At 55.5% G+C, this 19,295-nt stretch overlaps 1 protein-coding gene across 26 annotated transcripts in view; it reads right to left on the reverse strand.

The window, feature by feature from the left end:
- The window catches only part of FBRSL1 (fibrosin like 1), an 84,096-nt gene extending 77,101 nt beyond the window's left edge, over nt 1–6,995 (reverse strand). For all 26 annotated transcript variants that reach the window (XM_040251566.1, XM_040251564.1, XM_040251554.1 and 23 more), the window contains exon 1: nt 6,356–6,995. In XM_040251566.1, the coding sequence (XP_040107500.1) occupies nt 6,356–6,634 (279 nt within the window). In that variant the 5' untranslated portion in view covers nt 6,635–6,995. The remainder of the gene's footprint in view (nt 1–6,355) is intronic.
- Between the last annotated feature and the right edge of the window lie 12,300 nt (nt 6,996–19,295).

Genomic DNA, 19,295 nt, shown 5'->3' on the forward strand with positions numbered 1-19,295 from the left:
GTCCAAACCAGCTCTCCTCCCACACACAAATGAGTCCTGGTGAGCTGAACAAAAGGGGAAACTCATTGAGATTTCTTTCCAGAACTACTGTGGCAAATCAGGGTCCTAGAAGATTCTCCACACCAAACTGGAACCAAATACCACATTTGTCCTAATTCTCCAAAGCACTTGATTCCACGTAGGTTTCAGATTCCAGCTCCCGAAAGGAGAAAGCGTCTCAGGTGACCTCGGTGACCGGTCACCGCACGCGTCCCTCCTGGCCTCACAGACCTTCCACAGCCTCTCAACCCGAAAGCCCCACCCGCCCCAGCACCTGCCTTGCCTTCATGGCAGATGCTGTCATCACAGCCCGTTACCTCCTTCCAGTCTCTCGCGAGTCTAGTTACCTGTCCGCCTCCTCTGCCTGGAGCCAAGCCCAAAGCTGGCACAGGGCACAAGACGCACCCAGTGCTCAATGAGTCAGGAGAGCAGGACGGGTCAGAGCCCTCCCTGGTGGCCAGCAGTCGCTTCCAGAGGCCTGGGAGACCCATGTGAGCCTCGCAGGGCCTGCCTCGGGGCCACCACTGCCTGGGTCCCAGTGACTGAGAGCAGTGAGAGACCATCCCAAGCAACAGTCCAGGCAAGAGGGGAGGGTGAGGGAGGCCATGGTCCAGTGATGCGACTCACAGTGTTGGAAACCTCTTAACGGGCAGTGGCCTGGCTCCCCAGAGGCCTCATGAAGCCTGAACCGGGGGATGGCTCCTCGGGGCGGCAGGTTCCTGGTCACCAAAGATGTGCAGAAAGGGACTCCTGGCAGAGGGGTGCGGGCAGGGAGCATGGCCCGGGCAGTGTGACCACAGCAGGTACCTGGGCCTGGCCCCCATCAAGCTGGACTTCTGCCCCAGATGAGAGGCCAGGTGAATGCTTCAGTCTCCCCATCTGCGTAGGGTCCCCAACTCCCAGGGCTCCTCACACAGCATGTGAACCACATGGCTCAAGCTGTCACAGCATGTGAACCACATGGCTCAAGCTGTCTCAGCGTGTGCCACTGCTGTCACTCTGGCTGCCCCCAGCTTGGTGACCCCCACACCCATGGTGGGGGTAGCCTCCAGACTCCAGTACCCTTCCTCCAGAAGGCAGAAAACTGCCCACCTGAACAGAATTTGCTGCGTATATGTACCTGGGCTGCGGACCCCCTACCCTCCCAACAGTACATACGTGCACACACGGCCCCAAAACCAGAGCAAGGGTGGAGAGAAAGCCACTACAGCTGCCACGGAGAAGCCCCGACAGCCCAGGCTGCCGCTCCTCCCAGGCAAACTTGACTAGCGGGAAGGGAAGGCTCCAGGCCATGGAACCCCTTCTCTGCCACGCTCTCCCCCAGGCACAGCACAGCCTCCAGGTGCCCACCACCCTCTCTGTCATCAGATCCACATGGCCTTCACCGGGGCTGGGCACAGCGCAGGTGAGACAGACAGGGAAGCCTGAGGTGCCAAGGCCACAAGTGCCATGCACACAAGCCCCAGTCACGGGGGAACAAGGGAGCCCAGGAAACGGCCCAGCCCCACAAGGGGCTCAAGACCCTCACCTGTGCTTGCAGGCAGGTGAAGGTAACACGCTGCCCAGCAGAGACAAGGCTACCATCCATCAGGACTTTGGCTGCCGCCACTGCTGTTTGTCACCAGAGTGTTCCCTGTGACCCTACTTCCCGAGATGGACATGGGGTGATACTGGGGGACGCGGCTGAGCCCTCGCAGCCCAGTGCAGCCTCAGGCTCTGCAGTCCGGCTCAGATCCCCACGGTGCTCGGGGGCTTGGCCCTTCCCCAGAGGTCAGGCAGCTGGCCCTGGCCACAGCATTGCTCCTGCAGCCCACGAAAAGGCTGACCCTTCACATGTCGGGCAGGACCACCCTCTGCTCAAGCTCAGCTTCTTCCCAAAGAGTGTCTGAAAAATGCAGCCAAGTTCAGGGGAAGATCTGCGGTTTCTGTGGCCTGGGACAGCGGCAGGCAGATCTTGGGCAAGGATCTGGCCTCGCCAGGCCTCAGCTGCTTCTCTACTAAGTGGGTGTGTGAGGACAGGGAAGTCCTCAAGACAGGCACTCAGCAGCTGCTATTGCCAAAACTGCTCCCACAAAGCTCATCTCCCGCACAACAGGAGCCAGTGATGGTACAGAGATGCCAGGCCTGACTGAGGCTAGGCCCAGAGCTCCTCCCACCCCACAAGTAGCAAAACCGGTGCTGCCCTGGGCTGGTGGACACCCAGGTGGGCTGAGGGGCCATGCGGTGGCTTTGCTTTCACTGGCTGCCAGGGTCCCCCTTGGAGGCTGCACAGCTCACAGCAAGCTGTGGGACCTTGTGGAGCAGGGACAGGGGGAGCAGCCTAACTCATCCTAGGCAGGTTCCAAGCTCAGCACCACACCTCCAGCCTATGACTGCAGGCAAAGCCCCACCCACCCACCCCGGGCCTCAGTTTCCCCATCTGAAGAGCAAAAGGCAGCCTGGAGGAGGTGCTCTGTCCTGAAGACTTGGACGTTTTCCATGCTGAAGGCTTCTCTGGCTGCTGGCTCTCCTCACAGCACCCAATCATCTGTGTATCCTCAGCTCTCACTCCTCCTGTCTGAGGGTTGGGCTGGGCACGTGGCCCCCCCCAGGTTAACCGATAGCATGGGCTTCTGTCCATGGGCTGTGGGGGCTACATCTCAACTCCCCACACACCTGGCCTTGAGCACCAAGCTAGCACAGACCACAAGCTGTCTGCCCCGAGGTGGGGCTAAACCTGACTCGCAGAGGGATCACCACCACTGACCCTCCCTAATGTGGCCCAGGAAAGGGGTGTCTTGGCACCCTTCACTGACTCCCCCACCCCATGGGGCCAGGTCCAGGCCTGAACCCACCCCTCAGCGGGCATAAGGCTCACATCCTAAGCTGGGAAGGGTTCCATTATTTTGGGGGGAAACACAGAGCGAGCCCCTGGATGGCCCCAAAGGCTGGGAGCAGCGGGGCCGGGCCAAGACCAGCTGCCCACACACCACTATCCACCTGCCGACGTGTCAGAGGTGGGAGCAGTTTCTCAAGCACGATTCTATGTGGTGCAGGTCATGTACAGCTTCAGGTGTACATTTTGTGGATTATAAAAGCTACACGTGTTGATCAAAATGTAAGAAACAGAATTAGAGAAGGGAAGTCGCCTGTGAGCACAGCTATAATTTGGGGCGTTTTCCTTTCCATCTCTGTTCCCGGTCACACATGCCCCAGACATGTACAGATGCGGCAGATAACCTTTTCCTTGTGCAAAAAGGAGAGGCACAAGACTACAAGTGTGGTTATAGCTGCACAACATGCTCTACAAAGACCAGGAGTTGGGGACAGTAGTTACTGAAGGAGACTGAGTCTGGTGCTACCTTTTTTCAAAATATGCCTTTTCATAAAAATTGACTCGATCCAGGTAAAAGTGTTTTGCTGTTTGAAAAGCAAATGAACAAAGAAATCACATGGACGCCAAGTGAGAAGAGTGGTTCTACTGCCAAATGCTCTCTCCAGACCCAGAGAACACGAAGGAACACGGAGGGCAAGGGCCGGCTGCCCTGAGGGAAAGCCCTGGGAAAAAGATGCCCTGTGCCGCCCCAACCACAGGGCCCCTATCCCATGGAAACCTGCTCACTGTCCCCACATGGATAAACGGAAAACTGGAAGGCCGACAGGGGACAAGGGCTTAGGTGTGCGACCCCGCGCCCAGATCGTGACCTCTGCACACACTCAGCTCAGACACTGGATTCCACTGGAGATAACCCTACCCCCAGGATTGTGTACATGTCCTGAGCCAGACAGACTTGGGGCCCCTCCTCAGTCGACAACACCCCTGCCACATTATGGAGCGCCTGCTGGGGCCACAGCACTTAACAGAGGTGGCCAGTGACCTTCCCAGCTGCCCTGAGGCAGGCACCTGTGTCACCCTTCCTCTGGAGCAGACACAGGGACACTGGGTAGAGGGTGAGGGGGCCTGAGACCTGCCCAGGACACAGGGTGGAGGGGGCCTTCCCAGGACACAGAGGGAGAGAGAGTCTGGAGGGGACTCGGAGTGGGGACGTGCCTCCTCAGGACAAAGGCAAGGAGGCCCTGAGGGACACTGGCACTCTGCACAGGCCCCCACACCTGACATTAGGTTATGCTCCCAGGGTGGCAGCTTGCATCTACATGGAGGCCAAGACAGACTCGCGAGAGCTTGGCAGAACCCTGAGTCTGGGCACACTGAGGTCCTGACACGGCAGGCGACGGGCCTGTGTCCCCATTTGTGCAGTGGGGACAAGCAGGTTCAGAACAGCACCTGGTAGAGGGAGTACTCGTTCGCTGCGTGCTGTCACTCAGCCTCATTATGAATTATCTGAACTCTGGGGGAAAACCACTACACTTTAGGAAGAAATGAGGCCAAACAAGCGGGCTGATCTAGAAGTTTTGGCTTGTCCAGAAGCCCCGTACTTTCCAAGACAGGCAGACACCTCCCTGGCTCAGAAAGGCAGAGAAAGGTATGTAGAGGGGCCCTGCGTGATGCGGCTGCGTGAATGCCAAGCAGAAAGGAGCTCATTCTCACCACGACCTGGCTGGGGCTGGTCTGAGCCCGCAGAAGTCCCCTCGCACTGCGTCCCGAGGCAGGAGGGTACAGCCAGAGCCACTGCAGGCAGTGTGTGGGGCGCGGAGTGACCCGAGGCGCAGCCTCCCTGAACCTCCGTTTCTCCTCACTGGTTCACTCCAGGAACATGGGGCACTAGGACCCTCACGGGAAACACACAGACAGGTGCCTGCTCTCTTCCAGCTACAAGTTCTGGAGCATCAAAACAGCGGACAGCTTCAGAGAGAGTGGGAACTGGCGGCAAAGAGAGTGTGTGAAATAACAAGGGGAGATGCACAGCTGGGGGGAAGGGATGCTGCTTCAGGCCATGCCCAGAGACAGCCTCTCTGAGTGTCATTTGCGCTGAGACATGAAGGCGCCGAACAGCCCAGAAAGAGGGAACAGCAAGTTCAGAGGCCCTGAGGCAGAAACTGGTGTGAGAGGATGTCAGGTGGCAGAGGCCAGCTGACGGCGTGCAGGGCCCTGGAGGACACAGTAAGCGTTTTTGTCTTTACCCCACCTGACAGGGCGGTTACGCATCTGGAAGGTGGTTGGTGTATCCACTCTCAGAGGCCGCAGGGCAGGACCTGGCTTGAAAACTCAGCCCTGGGGCCTCCCCTCCCCAAGATAGAGCCTAGGCCTGCGACACCACACCCTGACAGAGGGTGTTAGCTGAGGACCCCTAGGCCCAGGAGCCATCCCAGGCTTCCCAGATAAGCACAACAGAGGATCTGGGGCAGTGTTAGCCCAGGCTATGACACAGGTGCATCCACGCGTCCAGACAAAAAGTGGCAACCCTGTGCCTGGGCCACCTGTCCCTGGCTGCCAGCAGCTGACCCTGAGGCTCTCTACAAAGGCGGGGTACTCCTGGAAAGGGGACCTGCAGTGTGGGGACTTCCCCTCCCCTAAAACTTAGCTTCTGAGACTGGGGAGTCCTAGGCCACTGGCCCCAACTCCTCAGAAAAGGGGAGCTGTTAACTAAGCATTTCCTGGGACCCCAAACCCCACAGATGCTGGTCCCCCAAAATAAGTGCTGTCTAGGGCCCCTGGAGGGTGAAGGGGCTGGCTAGCTGACTGGGGCTCACAGGACTCCCAGGCCAGGCGGCATTCCTACCCAGGCCAGTTCTAGGAGACAAGAACTCCCGACCAGTCCACTTGCCAGCTCTGACAGCATTCATTTCCTTCTCCACTCACTCGGTTTCAGGCGAGAAGGGACGTTATTTGCTCAACAAATATTGTCCACGATAACTCAACCAGACAAGCAATATTTTCACTCAACCAGACAAGCAATATTTTCTGCCATCCTAATAACCACGCAGCACACAGCGGTGGCAGAGAGAGGGGGCTAAAATATGACCCTCCCTCTCCCGATGTGAACAGAAACCTCGAGGAGAGGGAGGAGGAAGAACAGGAAGAACCTTCAAGTATCCATTTTATCACGGCCTCCATGCAAGTTCAGCAGTGCTCACCTCCCTAGCACATCCTGAACAGAATCAAGTGATATTTTGGCAACATAAACACAATTGAAAAAAGACTGAGTAGCCAGGCAGCCCCCAGTTTGGACAGTATAATTTAGAGATTTTTCTCCCCAGCTCCTTAAAACACCAACAGGCCCGCACCCCCCGCGGGGGGGCCGGGTCCTCCCGGAGCAACCCTCTAGGCGCGTGGGGCCCACACAGCCCTGGAAGCCCTAAGGGGGTGGGTGTGCCCATGCTCCAGGGGCTTCTCTTTCGCGACTCCGCGGCAACATGCTCGCGGGGGCCCACCTACCTCCAAGGCCTCCAGCGTGCTGAAGCTGGCAATGGCGAAGCCGTCGATGACCTCTTCCTCCTGCGAGCTGGACTCGCGGCGGCGGCGGCGCGGGGGGCGCGCGGCGGCGGCGCGGGGCGGGGGCGCGCGGGGCAGGCCCGTGTTCTCCTTGCCGGGCCCGGGCTCAGGCTCATCCCCCGACGACGCGCTCTGGTCGCGGGCGTCGCGGGCCGCCTCCCGGCGCCGGCCACGGTCCCGCTGCGCGCGCGAGCGCCGGCTCTGGCGGACCTTGGCCTCCATGGCGCGCGGTGACCTTGCGGCCGCACCGTCGGGCTCCCGCTCCGCTGCCGCTGCGCTATTCGGCCCCGCCGGGCTTGTTGCGGTCCGCGCGGACTCGGGCCCTGGGCGGCGGCGGGCGGCGGGTCGGGCCGGACATGCCGCGCGGGTAGCCTCAGCCCCGGGCCCTGCGCGGCCTGGGCGCCCCGGCGCGGGACGCAGCGCGCATCGGCGGGGCGGCCGGCGCTCAGCGGCCGTAGGCCGCGGCCCCGAGGGCACGCCCCATGCGCAACTGGCGGCGGGCGAAGACTGGGCTGAGGCCCGACAGGCGGGCAGGCGGGCGGGGCGCTGACCGGGGCTGAGGCGCCGGGGCTCGTGAGGCGGCGGTGGCAGCGGCGCCCCGAGCGGATAACAACTGACGTACTTCCGCCAGGCAGCCGGCGCCAGAGGAAGTGGGCGCTTCAGCGGAGCCGACGGGAGCCGAGCCCCGCCCCCCCCCCCCCCGGGCCCGCCCCTCTTGGCCTCGCCAGGCCGCGCTCTGCCCCTTCAGCCAGGCCCTACCGCCCCGCCTCCGGCCCCGCCCCACAGGCTCGCCCCGCCCTTACCCCGCCCCCTGGGGGAGGGAGCTGGGAGGCCGCGCCCCTTCCCGCCCCTCCGCACGCACCTGGGCTGGCGTCCCTGCACGTGGGAGGTGTAGAGAGCTGAAGTGCTACCCTGGCTCTCTGTGTGCCTGTTTTGGGAGGGGCAGGGGGTGCATCGCTGCGCCTCCCCAGCCGCGGCCTCATTCCGATAGAATCTATCAATGGGAGCTCATAAGCGGAAAAGTGGGGGCCTCTCCAGCCAAGCGAGACATATGCGCGGAGAGGCACGCTCACCATCACCGCCCTCCCCCGCCCCCGCAGCTGGCGGAGGGTGAACAGAGTTGGGGAGTCCAGGTTCCCACCCGCGATGGGAGGCCCAAGGGTGGGTAGTCCTCGACGCCCTTTCAGATACAGGGGCGGGTAAGGGATTTACTCGGTTCGCAGAGGGGGACAGACCACCTCAGCCTAGAGACGGGGCATGTTAAAGATGAGGGTTTTTCATTCCCTCACTATCCTGCACCCCAGGCTAGGACTTCTTCGCGTGTTTCCTGCTTCTAGTTAAGGGTCTTCCTGCAGGCTGGTCTTGTCCTTCCATGGCTTTCCGTGCTCTCCACCACCCCGTGCCCAGGCACCTGACCTCTGGGCTCTATTATGGGGAGGGAGAAGTTCTACACGAAGTGCATTCCCTCTATCTTTTCCTGCGTCAAGTTCCCCACCTCACCCCTCTGGGTGGGAGGCCCCGGGGGATGCCTCGTTTGCATAGAGACAGCAATTTGGGCTGCGGGGGCTGCTCCCCTTCCAGGGCAGCATGGTGGCAGGAACGGATGAGAGGGGGCAGCTGGAGAGTTGAAAGATAAAAGGAGGAACTTCCTCTTTCACCCATGGGAAACTGCGGTTAAGGACCCACTGCGGGTGGGGAGGGACCGCTGTCTTCCTCAAATCTTAATATCATTAATTCACTTAACATTTACTAAATGCCCTGCAACCGGCACTTTTTGTGTTGCTCTAGTGGATGAGACAAAGGGCCCTTTTAGAAGTGAGTGAGAACCTGAACACAGAGCCAAGTAAAATAATGTTGAAGGGTAACCTGAAGATGACTGAAGAGGGAGTTGTCATAGGAAGTGGGCATGGGGTGGTCCCGGAAGCTTCTCAGAGGAGTGGTAATTTGAGCTGAGACCTGCCAGATGAGAAGCCAGTGAGCCCGGGGCCCCTGTGTGAGCAGGGCAGGGAGGTGTGTGGTCTGCGTTGTCACAGGCTGTTGACAGGGTTGTCCCTGGGGACAGTGGGGAAGGCAGTACTCCAAACATCCTGATACAGGGGGTGGGGAGCCCAAGCCCCCAAAGCTGCCAACCTCCAGTTCACCCAGGCCCACCCTGTCCAGCTCTCTCTGCTCTGGGCCCTCCTTCCACCCTCTCCTAGGCTCCTTGGGGGCAGGAGCAGAGTCCCACTCTCCCTTTCCCATTGCAGATTTTGTTATCACTCTGACTTCCCCAGCACCATCCCCTTTGGTTTTTAAGAGCCTTGTTAGAAAGACGGAAAGCTTCCTTGGCATTCCTCCTACTCTAATTCTCCTCTGAGGATGGAAGGCCTGAAAATTTGTGTTTGCAGGGGCAGGAGGTGGGGGTGGTCCCAGGGGTAATATTTAAGGATTTTGTTTGGGAAACAGGCCCTTGAGACTGCCTGCCCATACCCAGTGGGGCTTCCAGGCCCCACACTTGCTTCAGACTCCCGGAGTCCTCAGAGACCTGCAGCCTGGGCTGCTGAGCTGATCTTGGGGACTGCAGGGGCTTCCTTTCTTGTCACCCCCTTCCTACCCTCTAGCACAATGCTTGGGAAGGCCCAGGTTTTGGTGTTGAGGTTTTCAAGTGTAGGAATGACTGTTCATCTCCCCTTGAAGACACTTGGATGTGTTCAGGGTGAAGGATGGGATCACTGTAGACTCCCCGTGGGGACTCCTCTCTGGGTTTCTTAGCTCTCCCGGGGAGAAGCCCCCCAAGGATTTTCCCTCCTTCGATTCATTTCCAGGTAGCTGGCCAGTGCCTTAGGGACCAGCCGCCATCTCCTCAGGATCCTGGGCACAGGAAACCTCCCTTCAGGGGAGAGGCAGAGTGGGGTGGGAGGAGGCCGAAGCCTGCTTGCCTGCCTTGTGCTCATCCCCCCGCCCCCACCTATGCACATCATAGGGGCTCAAACGGTAAAGAACCTGCCTGCAATGTGGAAGACCTGGGTTCAGTCCCTGAGTTGGGAAGATCCCCTGGAGAAGGGCATGGCGACCCACTCCAGTATTCTTGCCAGGAGAATTCCATGGACAGAGGAGCCTGGCAGGCTAGAGTCCATGGGGTGCCTCTCCCAGGGCTCCAAACATGCTCCTCAGGGTTTCCAGGAGCCTGCAGAGCTAAGCGCTGACGCCTCCACTCCCTGCTGGTATAAGGGGTGGCAGGACTGCTGTTCTGCTCACTTTCCATGTGTTCTTGCACACACATTTGCTCTCTTCTTCCTGGAGGGGGATGGGGGGGTCTTTGGAGTGCAGACACCAACAGTGGCTAAGGGATAGCTTCAAGACCACGCTAGTGGTATTTTCTAGATGTATGCCGTCTAGCCCAGAAACCACCAGCTTGAGATGTGGCTCATGCAACTAGAAAACTCAACTGTGCATTTTATTTATTAACTTCAATCTGAAATGAAATAACCCCTGTGACTGGTGGCTACCATGCTGGCCAGAGCAGTTCAAGAACCTAGGCTCTAACCTCAGCTCCTCTCTTCAGACTGTGAGCAGATGGTCTAACTTCTCTGCCTCAGCTGTCCCTTCCATAAACCTGAAGTGGAGTGGGGTGGGGTGGTGATGACATGCTTCCTGTGGTGGGTGGTCTGAACATTCACCTAGAATCACTCAGCGGCTGGGGGTTTTGTTAACATACCAGAGACCCTTCCGTTCCTGGTCCTACTTTGGGTTTGAGATTTGCATTTCCAACAAGCTGGGGCTGCGAGTCTGGAGACCACAGGTTGTGAAACCCTCTTGTTTGCGTGTAGACACCAGTGTCCCAGGGAATGGACGTCTCCACCCCTTGCTCCGCCTCTCCAGAGAGGTACTCGCCTTCTGGACCTGGATCCGGATGAACTAGGTTTCCTTCTTCCTCTCTGCCCCCTTGGGGCCCTTGGGGCTCAGTTGCAGCCAGCCCAGGTCTTTCCTTCCATCTCATCCCATCCCTGAGGACTCATCCTTCCTCCAGTACAATAGGGGAAATGGGTCCTTCCCACAGGCTACACACTGCCAAAGAGAAGCTTTGCCTCACCCCCAGCCTGCTGGCCCAGTGCAGTATGATTTCAATCCCAGCCTTCACCAGATCCCACCCCCAGAGCCCAGTCCTCACCTGGTCGCCACACGCAGCAGAGTGTCCTCCCCAGAAGAATTCTGAGAGGCATTGATGAAAATTATCTGCTTCCAGGGTGGCCTGGAGCTCAACCCCATCAGTCTTTGCTGTTTGGCTTTGCTTTAGAGTCACTGCTCTTCTGTCAGGCTCTGAGCAATGTTAATTGACATGGAATTGTATTCAAAATTCAATTTGCCCTCACAGATCCGTTCAGGCCCTATAAATCATCAGAGTCAGCTGCTCCTTTGGGGTTCAAACACACTTTCTGTTTGTCGGGTGACAGCCAGAAAATGAGTTCTGGCTCACAGGCCAGCCCCTAGTGCAACGTCTGTGAACAGCTGTTTGCTCCACCATGGTGAGAAATGTTGGTTTCAGCCTTTCCAGTATCCATGCAACCTCCTTCTGGCAGAAGCGTTTCAATGTACTTTGGACACTTAGCCTATTTCGGTGGATACAGTCTGGGAGGGGCAGATAGCTCACTGAAAGCTTCTCCCTCTCCTAACCAAAGAAGAGGCAGGTGTCCTAGTTTCCGCAACAATGCTATGTGACAAACAGCCCTAGAATGTCTGTGACTTAGAACATAAACTATTTCTTTTTTGCTGATAAGGCTGCAGGTTCCTGGAGGTGCTCTGCTTCAGACTGTGGGTCAGGTTCAGGTCTGTGCTAAGGGTCTCTCTCTGGGCCCCAGGAGCAAGAGGTGAGCTACTTGAGGCATTTTCTTTGCAAAACTCACAGGGCCAAGCCATATTTCAAGGCACAATGGATGGAAGTCTGTGTTTTAAGCCTATTGTGTCTGCTTGCGTCCTGTCCAAAGCAAGTCACTTGGCCAAGACTGTCAACCATGGGGAAGGAAGTTGATGCCTTCCAGTCCATTGTGGGGAAGGCGGGAGGGTTGCATTGTAGTCACGTGGCAGGGGGGTGGGTGTGGAGTCTTGCTACAGAGACGAGGTAAAGATTTGGGGACTATATTCCCATTTGTCACAATAGAGGGCCCACATACCAATTCAATGTCCTCTGCCGAAATTAGAATCTTTTTTTTTTTTTTTTGGCCATGCTGCTCAGCTTGTGTGATCTTGGTTCCCCCACCAGGGATCGAACCTGTGCCCCCTGCAGTGGAAGTGTGGATTCCTAAGCATTGGACTGCCAGGAGATTCCCTAGAATCTGTCTTAAGCTGGGTATCCAAGGAATTGAAATTTGGGGTATAGTCATCCCAAGTGTGCCCCCCCCCCCTAATTCTTGCGCCTCAGGATCTTCTCTGTGCTGGAGCTTTGAGCCCCCTGCTGCTCCAGGGGCTGACCCCCACCTCCCTGCTCTGTCCACTTCCCCTCTCTTTATCGGCCCTAACTCAGATGTTTCTTCTCCCCAAAGTCCAGTTGGTGGCTCTGTGTTGGGTTGACTCAGCTGAGTGGGAACATTTCTCAGAATTCCCCTGTTGTGTGGCCGGTCAAGATGGCCCATGTGAGAATTCGTGAGCTCTGGCAGGCAGAAGTGATAGCGAGAGCACTCAGTTCTCCTCCAGGGCCCCTAAAGGTGCCTGGTCTGCCACCATCCCTTATGCATGGATCGGAATCCACCATTCCCCATCTCCAGAGGCTCAAACAGCTCCTTCTGCAGCCCCGGGGGGGCTTCCTGCATCTCCTGCCACCCACTAGAGCCCTGAGGAGGGTTGGCTTTGTGGGAGGTCCCTCTGGAGCTCAGGTGTGTCCAGGTTCTGCATCTTTATAAATGCCACCCGGCCTTCTGACCACCCTAGAGACACACGGACAACGCCCAGTAGGGCTGTCTCTGCCAACCCATCTGCCCATTGTGGAAGGCCTGGCTTTGGTGCCCAACCGCACAGACAGTGCATCTCTCTGGGCCTGAGGCCTCTCCAGGCACAGGTGCCCTCTTGGTCTTCTCTCCTTCATGGGCACGTCAGCTCCAGGAGAGCAGCTGTGGGCCTAACTCAGTGACAGCATGCAGTGGGCCCCTGAGGCACCCAGTAGTTCTAGCTTCCTGACTCTCCTTAGAGGTGTTCCAACAGGTCCAGCCTTCGAGGAGGAGTGGGAGGCCTGTGCAAGAAAGGGACATTTGCAAGCCAGTGAGGTCCTGTCTGAGTGGTCCTTGTGTCCCCAACCTGGCCTTGAGCAATGTGCACAGCAGGTGAGGGGACAGCCTGTGGGAGGAAGGACAGGGCCACAGGGGCCTCTGGACTTTTCCATTTGAAGGGATCAGAAACCCAAACCTGGACTGGCTTCCTCAGCTGTGGAGCTTCAGATGTGCTCCTGGACCTCAGATCAGACTGGACTTAGGCTGGCTTCACTTAGGGAAGAGAAGGGTGCAGCAGCCTCCTGCTGCTACGTTGAGGTCAACAGCAAAGAGGCAGTCTTTTTAGAGCCTTCAGAGGGAGCAGTTCAGCCAACTTCCGAACACATGAACCATAAATACTTATTGTCCAAAGAAGCTGGGATCTTGGGGCTGTGTGTTACTCAGCACTTGCTGACTGATGCAGATAAAGATGAGGAGGGTGGAATCTGTAGCCAGGCTCAGAAAAGACCTCACATAGCTCCTCAGCCACAGCTGGGTGCTGCAGGCATGAACTGTGATGAACCCAGCAGTCAGGGAAATGTTTCTGCTCTGCAAGCCTGTGGGAACCAGCTGTTGGTTCTGCAGTGACTGTCAGGACAACTGCAGTTGTGCAGCAGAGGTGTCATGACTTTGAGAGACACAGCCCTCATCTGCTGGGGCCTGCAGTCAGCAGTGGAGGTGGGTAGTTAGCAAGTCATTACACCTCAAGTTACCAGGTTCTGCCCTAGCTAGTTGGCTGTGGGTGTGGGGTTAGGAAGCATAGGCACCTCTTTAAATAAGTGTGACAGTGAAGGGCGACATGGGGGGGGACCATACCATACCTAGAGAGGAAGGTGGGGCCAAGAGAAGTTCCCCATGGAGGAAGCAACATGCGGTGGTGCAGCAATAGTGATGGTGATGAGGATACTAACGACCATCACTTTTGGAAAACTTATCTATCAGATATGGTTCTAAATACTTTTCCTGTGTTAACTTATTTAATCTCTTAGCTGAGCTAACACAAGACTTTTAGTAGGTAGGTGTTCTTATTACAGGTTTCCAGTTCTTAATTGCAATTCTTAATTGTCCCCAGCCAGAAAAGTGCAGGGAATTCTTACAAAATGTTATGTGTTCCACGTTACTTGTGTAACAGTCAAGAAATGGAATATTATTCATAGCATTGGCTTTTATTTCTCTTACTTGATGTTTTATTGATACAATATGGTTGCTGCAGCTCCAGCCATCATGCCCTCACTCCAGTACTCCCTGAGGAGAGGAAAACAACAGTGGTACCAATCCCTGGAGTTCTCATTATCAGACTAGTGTTTCATAGTCATTAATTGTTATAAAGGAGGCTGGGAAAATGAAAATCTGGAAAAGGGGGTGGATTTACTAATAACTTTCTGTGACCAAATATGATTCATTGTAAGGCTGGGTTAGGGGGTTGACTTTCCTGTGGTCCCAGGGTTTCTGCTTCTTATGGAACAAAGTGGGGCTCTGTGAGCTGGGAAGAGGGACATGGATGGCTATTTGGTGGACAGTGAGCACAGTCCCTCATACATTGTCCATCATGTCCTTGGTAATAGCACCCTGATTTCCCTCTGGGAAATCCCTACTCTTCTGTACTCAGTCCATGAAATTAAGGAGTGTTAACTCCATCTCTGACTCCAGATGTGAGTGTATCACTCACGTTTTGCAGTTGGAACCACCCATTTCTGTCCTCAGTGATTGGTCCAGGAGTGGGCATATGACCCAGTACCTTGGTGGTAACCATGGAAGGGAGTTCCCTCTTTCCCTCGGGTCTCAGGGACAGGCAGGTGTCAGCTGGAGTCTCATCATCCAAGGGGAGTGCCTGCCAGCGAATGGATCCCACATGGAGGACAGATGAGCAAGGAGACTGAGGGGACTGTGACCTAATGACATTTTTAACTTCTGATCCAGCTGTACCTGAAACAGTTTCTATGTATGGACTTCACATACACATGATTCAATATATTCCTTTTTTGCTTAATCCAGCTGTGGTTCTGCCACAACCACATCTTACTGAAAGTGCCCATCTGAAATGACCTCGTTACCTGTCAAAAGCCCATAAAGGGACTTGCCTAGTGGTCCAGTGTTTAAGAATCTGCCTGTCAATGCAGGGTACACAGATTCAATCCTTGGTCTGGGAAGATTCCACATGCTTTGGGCCAACTAAAGGCCACGTGCTACCATTACTGAGCCCACGCGCCCCTCAGTCAGGGCTGATGCCACCTCCCACTTCCTCAGGCAGGAAGTGGCCCCTGAGGTGTCTCTTCTGAGCAGCTTTCAGACACCACGCTGCCCTTGGCTTCTTTGTTTATCCAGCAAAAGTTTCCTGAGCTCCTTGGAACTCCAGAGTTTATCTTTAGTTATGGAGAAACTGCTTCACAGGTGGTGCTAGTGGTAAAGAACCCACGTACTAGTGCAGGAGATGTAAGAGATGTGGGTACGGTCATTGGGTTGGGAAGATCTCTTGGAGGAGGAAATAGCAAAACCCTCTCTAGAATTCTTGCCTGGAGAATCCCATGGACAGAGAAGCCTGGTGGGCTACAGTCCATGGGGTTGCAAAGAGTCAGACATGATTGAAGCAACTTAGCACACATGCCTGGAGAACCCAGGGATGAGCAGGATTCTCATCGGCTTTGTCAGATTTTCATTGGCTGTTGTTGCAAGTGGCAGACACTCAAGTTCAGCTTCCACTGACTTGGGCGGTAGGAGTGTAGGGAGGACATGGGGGGTGGGGTGGGGTGTTCAGGACCCTCTGGAATGGGGAATCAGGTGCACGTCCACGCTCCAAGGGGTGGCGGCTGCTCTCAGAGCTGCTTCCCTCTCTACTACCTCAAGCTCTTTGTAAACACTAGACCTTAGTCACAACAGGCTAGGTTACAGTGTAAGATGACCTCTGGAAGTGCAGTGCTTACCACCATATCTTTTTTTTTTTGGCTGCGATGGGTCTTTGTTGCTGCATGTGGGCTTTCTCTAGTTGCGGCGAGCAGAGGCTACTCTTTGCTGCAATGCACGGGTGGAGTACAGGCTCTAGGCATGCAGGCTCAGTAGTTGTGGTACACAGGCTCAGTTGCCCTGCGGCATGTGGGATCTTCCCAGACCAGGGGTTGAACCTGTGTCGCCCGCATTTGCTGGTGGGTTCTTAACCACTGGACCACCAGGGATGTCCACACTGTATCGTTGTATTCCTGCTCCACGTGATCATTCAAGGACCAAGGCCGGTGGAGGGTCTGCTGCCCAGAACACTGTCGGTTGCCCCAGTCATGTAAGAGAGCTGAGAGAGAATGCCAATTCATCACGTGGTGGCCCTGAAGTCACACAGGGGAGACAGACACTTGGGTCCCCAAAACACAAGAAGGGGCTTGGAGTAAGAGGGTCTCACAGGTATTTATAAGCAGTAGATGTTTCTCCAACAGCGTTTACAAGCACTGGAGTATAGACAGGAGTCACTAAGCACCAGCTGTTATAACTCTCTGGACTCACGTGCAGAAGCCCTATTTCTGGTCTTTCATGGATCCCATGAGGTCTGGAGTCTCAGGTTAACCCAGGTCAGCTTTATTACTGAGCACCCACTCTGCACCAGGCTTTCTGTGGGAGACATAAGACACCATGCCTGCTTGAGGCACAGCGTCTCCATTTCAAAGATTCCAAACTTGATCTGATTTCTGTTGTGGGCTCACTTTTCTGGCCGGTGGAAGGTCGAGGCATTTGAACACCTTTAGGCAGAGTCCAATCTTCCCCTGCTACAATCCCCACCATTCCCTATTCCCTTCTACCCACATGCCTCATGCATCTGGTTCCTGCCTGTGTCCACAGATATTTGTTGCCCTGGATTTCCTTATCTGCTTGTTCAAGTTACTCTTTAAGCCTAGTGTCAGATAGTTCCAGAGAATTGATAACTTGGCCTGACTTTGGCTGACCTTTAGAAATTCAGGTTGAAAATTTTCACTCCAAATACAGACTGGAAAGCCTGAGTGCTGAAGGTTGGCATCTCCTGGAGTTGTGCAGTGTACAACCTGTGTGAATGTACACGGAGACCCTGGTCTGTGGTATAGGGAACAGACTGAGATAGGCCAGTTCTGGAACTTGGCCACCATGCTGTGAGGAAACTCAGGCCACTGCCCACAACCAGGTCTTCTTTTCCCTCCTTCTCTCACTCTTCAGACCTTGCATGGCTCATCCTTCACTTGCCACTGCCTTTGGGGCTCTGCAGAGACTCACAGAATCCACTGGAGCTCTTTCTGTTGTGAAGGACCTAAACCCAACCCAACTGGCATACATAGAAAGAAAGGACTTTATTCCTGTAGCTGAAAAGGACAGATACAGCTTGACCTAGGGTTTCAGATAATCTGCCAGGACTCCACCTCCCGTCATCAGCTCTGCTGTCCCCTGTGTTGGCCTTGTTCTTGGCCAGGCTCATACCCTAGGGAGCAGGATGGGAAGCAAAATGGCTTGAAACAGAAGCTCCATGATCACACTCTAACAGGGCAGTGACCCCAGTGAGACGGTCCTTGTAAAATCCTAGGGTTCACTTTGATCGGACCCACTTGGGTTATTTGCCTATCCTTGATCAAACACTGTGACTAGGGGGATGGTGACAATGACAATAATAGTTAGCAGTTATTGAGTGCTCATCAACAGCCAGAGTGAAACTGAAGGTTGCTCAGTCGTGTCCAACTCTTTGCAACCCCATGGACTACACAACCCATGGAATTCTCCAGGCCAGATTACTGGAATGGGTAGCCTTGCCCTTCTCCAGGGGATCTTCCCAAATCAGGGACAGAACCCAGATCTCCCACATTGCAGGCAGATTCTTTATCAGCTGAGCCACAGGGAAGCCCAAGAATATTGGAGTGGGTAGCCTATCCCTTCTCCAGCGAATCTTCCCAACCCAGGAATTGAACCAGGGTGTTCTGCATTGCAGGCAGATTCTTTACCAACTCAGCTATGAAGGAAGCCCTGAACCAGGTATTATCGACCCCAGATCACCACCATCACCTTCATCATCACCATCGTCATCACCTTCACCTTTTCATCACCTATTTCCCCATCTTCCTCCTCCTCTTCCTCATCATCACTGTCACCAGCACCATCATCAACACCCCAATACGGAAAGTGGAGATGGAGGTGGTGACAGTGGTGAGGGATGCAGGGAAGAGTTCTCTGACCACCAGGGTCTGCAGCCCAGATGTCAGGCAAGAGTGGGGTGTGCCTGCATGGGGACAGTCAGGGGAGCACATTGGAAAGTTCAGAGCCAGGACCAGCCTTTACTGAAGGATCAATATATTGGCTTCAGGCTCACCTTCTCTGCAGGGTCTCTTCTCACAGATGCAGTGTGCTGGGGGGACAGGAGGACTTGACTACAGTTGGGGTAAGTTGTGAAATTTTCCTACAAGAAGGCAGAGTTGGCTGTGTGGGTGACCTCTTCCCAGTCCCTCAAACCCCTCTTGGAACACCCACACCAGGCCTTACAGGGTGTGCTGAGGGCCATGAGTTCCTATCCAGGCTGATGGACACACCCTGGCTCCCACTCAAGGCTCACTCTGGCTGAGCCCAGGCAGAAGCCAGCCTAGGAGGCTCCATCTGCAGGGTCAGGGTTGGGCAAAGAAAGAGTCCCAGGGCAAACAGCTGGGCACAAGTTGAAACACAGGGTGGACATAAGAAAAAGCTTCTTGGCTGGCTATGCACAGATAAGGCTCTTCTTGCCCCGGCAATGCAGGAGGCTTAAACTTCCGTTAAAGAGATGACACTCAGCCCTTCCTGTTTCTCTGTGTGCCCTGGCACTTTTCTGAAAATGGAGAAAGGCTGACATCACAAATGAATTCTTTTGGGGTTCCTCCTGATGGCACAGAAATGAGGGATGCTCAGAGTGAGGGGCCATTGTGGGTACCAGTTCCCATGACACAGAGACACAGATTTGTTCAAAGTCACACAGCGTAGGTTAGGGTGGAGCCTGGACATAGCCCACTTGTAGGAATCTTTTTAGGAGCCAAAGAGTGTTAGGGAAGGCTCTCATCAAAAGTGACAAAAACCCAATTCATCAAAAGTGACAAAAACCCAATCCAATGAGGCATGAATAAAAATGGAAATGCGCTAGCTCAGGCAATTGGCGATGCCAGGGACACTGGTTTCAGGTATGGCTTGAACAAGAGGTCAACCCAGGCCAACACATCTGGGTGTCCCTGACTCTATGTTCAGCCATTCACCTTTGCTGAGTGTTGGCACAGATCCAGGAGTATCAGTGGTTTGATTAAGGTTACCTGCCCAGACCTGGACCAATTTTTGACATGGGCAGAGAGAGGGGGACTGATACCTGCTGACAGGTCAGATCTGGGTTTGACCAAACTGAGGGTGGGTCCCCTGAGACTGTACTCACAGGGGGAGGCTGCTCCTCAAAGCAGGAGGGACTTTAGCGAAAAGTGGGGGAATGGACGTGGGGAGGCAGAAAGAGCTGCCACAATGGGGTTCCCCTGGCTCTAACAGATGCAGGGGGGCCTGGCATTGTCAGCCCCTCCCAGGGAAGGCCCCAGTTGTTCTGACTGAGGCCCACTAGGAGCAGGGCCCCTTCACGTGTGTACTCTGGGTGCTGGGCCCGCAGCCTGGCTGAGGGGTCCCAGGGGAGCGGGTATCAGGCTGCCAGGAGGCCCACATGCTCTGGG

This window comes from Oryx dammah, unplaced genomic scaffold (assembly GCF_014754425.2).
Source record: "Oryx dammah isolate SB20612 unplaced genomic scaffold, SCBI_Odam_1.1 HiC_scaffold_12, whole genome shotgun sequence".
Classification (NCBI taxonomy): domain Eukaryota; kingdom Metazoa; phylum Chordata; class Mammalia; order Artiodactyla; family Bovidae; genus Oryx; species Oryx dammah.